Here is a 3,028-nt window from a genome sequence, read left to right on the forward strand (position 1 = left end):
GAGACACGAGTCTGCTGTCGGCTCCGGTCGCTCTCTGCTCTCAGGATTTGTTCCAGATGTGTATTTGAGACATTTTTCTGTGAGCAGAAAACACAAAGTGACTCGACATCCCGACAGCAGGGGAGAGCGGCGGACCGGGTGAGTCTACACGGTCCTCATGGTTTGTATAATCTCCGCCCTCTGCTCCGACCGCAGCATCAGTCCAGTCCGACTCAGTTTGCTGTGCACCGACCAGACGAGAGAGAAGACAGAATGGCAGAAGTGGCTCCAGCTCCGGCCGCCGCCGCCCCGGCTAAAGCTCCCAAGAAGAAGAGCGCCAGGCCGAAGAAGAGCGGCCCCAGCGTCGGGGAGCTCATCGTTAAAGCCGTGTCCGCCTCCAAGGAGCGGGGTGGTGTGTCTCTGGCCGCCCTCAAGAAGGCTCTGGCCGCCGGAGGCTACGACGTCGACAAGAACAAGGCCCGCGTCCGCCTAGCCGTCAAGAGCCTGGTGACCAAAGGCACTCTGCTCCAGACCAAGGGCACCGGAGCCTCCGGATCCTTTAAACTTAACAAGAAGGTCAAGGCCGACAAGCCCAAGAAGGCGGCCAAGAAACCCGCCGCCAAGCCCAAGAAGCCCGCCGCCAAGAAACCCAAAGCGGCCAAGAAGCCCAAGAAGACGCCGCTCAAGAAACCCAAGGCCGCCAAGAAATCTCCTAAGAAGGCCAGCAAACCCAAAGCGGCCAAGAAACCAGGCAAGAGCCCCAAGAAAGCAGCCAAGAGCCCCAAGAAGCTCACCAAGAAGCCCGCAGCCAAGAAACCTGCAGCCAAGAAGGCCGCCAAGCCCAAAGCCAAGAAGGCGGCGGCTCCCAAGAAGAAATAAATCTTCAAACTTCACACTTCAAACTACATACATAACACAAAAGGCTCTTCTAAGAGCCACACACACTTCTTAAAGGAAAGAAACCTGTTTACCATATTCATTACTTAAGTAACTGCAAAGTTATTATGAAACTTAAATAACTAGACATGTCATAGACAACTCGCATCACTGAAACGTGTGTGTGTGTGTGTGTGTGTGTGTGTGTGTGTGTGTGTGGAGAAACCGACCCAAAGTGATCAGGAACTCAGCCAGGCTCCTTCAGTGTCCCGTCTCAATTCAATTATCAAATCTGAAGTACATCACTAATGTTATTTACATGAATAGACGTTCAATTAAAACAAATCCATAGCTTTTACATTAACACACTAAATATTTTATTATTATTATTATTATTATTATTATTATTTATTTTTTCTTATTTGTGCATCATGAAAATCGTTTCTTCGCTCAGGTATGAGGGAATAAAGGAGAACAAGAATGGCGTCAAGCGCCAAGCGCCACCGTAAAGTTCTCCGCGACAACATCCAGGGCATCACCAAGCCCGCCATCCGTCGTCTGGCTCGCCGCGGTGGAGTAAAGCGCATCTCTGGCCTCATCTACGCGGAGACTCGCGGGGTGCTCAAGGTTTTCCTGGAGAATGTCATCCGCGACGCCGTCACCTACACCGAGCACGCCAAGAGGAAGACGGTCACCGCCATGGATGTGGTCTACGCTCTCAAGAGGCAGGGCCGCACTCTGTACGGCTTCGGAGGCTGAATCCCAACAATTACAATAACAACCCAAAGGCTCTTTTCAGAGCCGCCCACAATGCACTCAAGAGCTGACTTGTCTTGTGAAAAAGGCCCTCGTTAATTCATTAAGACGGTAGACAGATGTTACAGGTTATCAAATTTTACACTTTCTCGGATTTTTAATTCAGATCCACATTGTGTCATTACTCAAAAGTAATGCTACAAAAGGTAACTTATCTTTACCCCAACGTGATATAATGCATGCGAATGCATGAGAATAATCTTTTTCTGGGAAGTTATTGCATGCGACGTTCCAACGGCTTTATTAAAAGGTAATCACTAACAAAAAATGCAATGGCGTTGTATTATGTGACACATTTACCAACTTGGCACTGAGCTCGTAATTCTTTGTCCTGCTTTCCTTTTTACGTTTACACCTCTACATCAGACAAACCAGCCAGACGTTTGTTCATTCCACTACAAATCCAAGAGCTGCTCATCAACAGGGAAACAACAAATAACACATGACATCATGTATTTCAAATTCATTTCTGTTTCTGCATTTGTTCTGATTTTCATTCAGGTGTAATACATTGTGTATCTTTACTGTTACAAGATTGAATCCGCTTCATGTTTGAAACACAGTAATACATGTGGAAAACAAAAATGCGGGAAATGGTAAAAAAAAAAAAAAAAAAAAAAAAAAAAATTGGGTGGCTTTGTTTTGACGCGTTCTTATTTTGCTGATCTGAGAAATGATCTTGAATGAATAATGGGAGCGGCAGTCTGTGGTGACTGTGCTCAGCCAATCATACAGACGGAGCGGCGCAGTCCGCGTAACGTCATCGGATCAATATGCAGCGGCGGCGGTGCGCTAGGACCACATGAGCTGTGAAGCAGCCGGACATCAACATGCCTGAACCCGCAAAATCCGCGCCCAAGAAGGGCTCCAAGAAAGCCGTGAGCAAGACCGCCGGCAAGGGCGGCAAGAAGCGCAGAAAGACCAGGAAGGAGAGCTACGCCATCTACGTGTACAAGGTGCTCAAGCAGGTGCACCCCGACACCGGCATCTCGTCCAAGGCCATGGGCATCATGAACTCGTTTGTCAACGACATCTTCGAGCGCATCGCCGGTGAGGCGTCCCGCTTGGCTCACTACAACAAGCGCTCCACCATCACCTCCAGGGAGATCCAGACTGCCGTCCGCCTGCTGCTGCCCGGGGAGCTGGCCAAACACGCCGTGTCCGAGGGCACCAAGGCCGTCACCAAGTACACTAGCTCCAAGTAAACACTAGCTTCTCCAATATCAAAGGCTCTTCTAAGAGCCACCCACCTCCAATCAAAGGGCAGAGTCGTTATTTTTAAATCACTTTAGGTGATTATACAGTGGTGTGTATATATGGCTGATTATAATATATTAATGTTGATTGAGCAGTAGAT

At 48.7% G+C, this 3,028-nt stretch overlaps 3 protein-coding genes across 3 annotated transcripts; all 3 read left to right on the plus strand.

The window, feature by feature from the left end:
- Positions 1-213: 213 nt before the first annotated feature.
- LOC115363280 (histone H1-like) lies at positions 214-873 on the plus strand. Its single transcript, XM_030057389.1, has one exon. The coding sequence runs from the start codon at positions 253-255 to the stop codon at positions 856-858; it is 606 nt and encodes a 201-aa protein (XP_029913249.1). The 5' UTR covers positions 214-252; the 3' UTR covers positions 859-873.
- Positions 874-1,335: 462 nt separating this feature from the next.
- Positions 1,336-1,757, plus strand: LOC115363672 (histone H4-like). The gene has a single exon (XM_030057948.1). It carries the CDS (start codon positions 1,336-1,338, stop codon positions 1,612-1,614), a length of 279 nt encoding a protein of 92 aa, XP_029913808.1. The 3' UTR covers positions 1,615-1,757.
- Positions 1,758-2,486: 729 nt separating this feature from the next.
- On the plus strand, positions 2,487-3,028 carry LOC115363286 (histone H2B 1/2-like). Its single transcript, XM_030057396.1, has one exon. It carries the CDS (start codon positions 2,502-2,504, stop codon positions 2,874-2,876), a length of 375 nt encoding a protein of 124 aa, XP_029913256.1. The 5' UTR covers positions 2,487-2,501; the 3' UTR covers positions 2,877-3,028.

This window comes from Myripristis murdjan, chromosome 8 (genome assembly GCF_902150065.1).
Source record: "Myripristis murdjan chromosome 8, fMyrMur1.1, whole genome shotgun sequence".
Lineage (NCBI taxonomy): Eukaryota > Metazoa > Chordata > Actinopteri > Holocentriformes > Holocentridae > Myripristis > Myripristis murdjan.

Bases quoted from the DNA above. Each gene is read 5' to 3' on its own strand.
- LOC115363280 (XM_030057389.1), top strand. From the start codon at position 253: ATGGCAGAAGTGGCTCCAGCTCCGGCCGCCGCCGCCCCGGCTAAAGCT.
- LOC115363672 (XM_030057948.1), top strand. From the start codon at position 1,336: ATGGCGTCAAGCGCCAAGCGCCACCGTAAAGTTCTCCGCGACAACATC.
- LOC115363286 (XM_030057396.1), top strand. From the start codon at position 2,502: ATGCCTGAACCCGCAAAATCCGCGCCCAAGAAGGGCTCCAAGAAAGCC.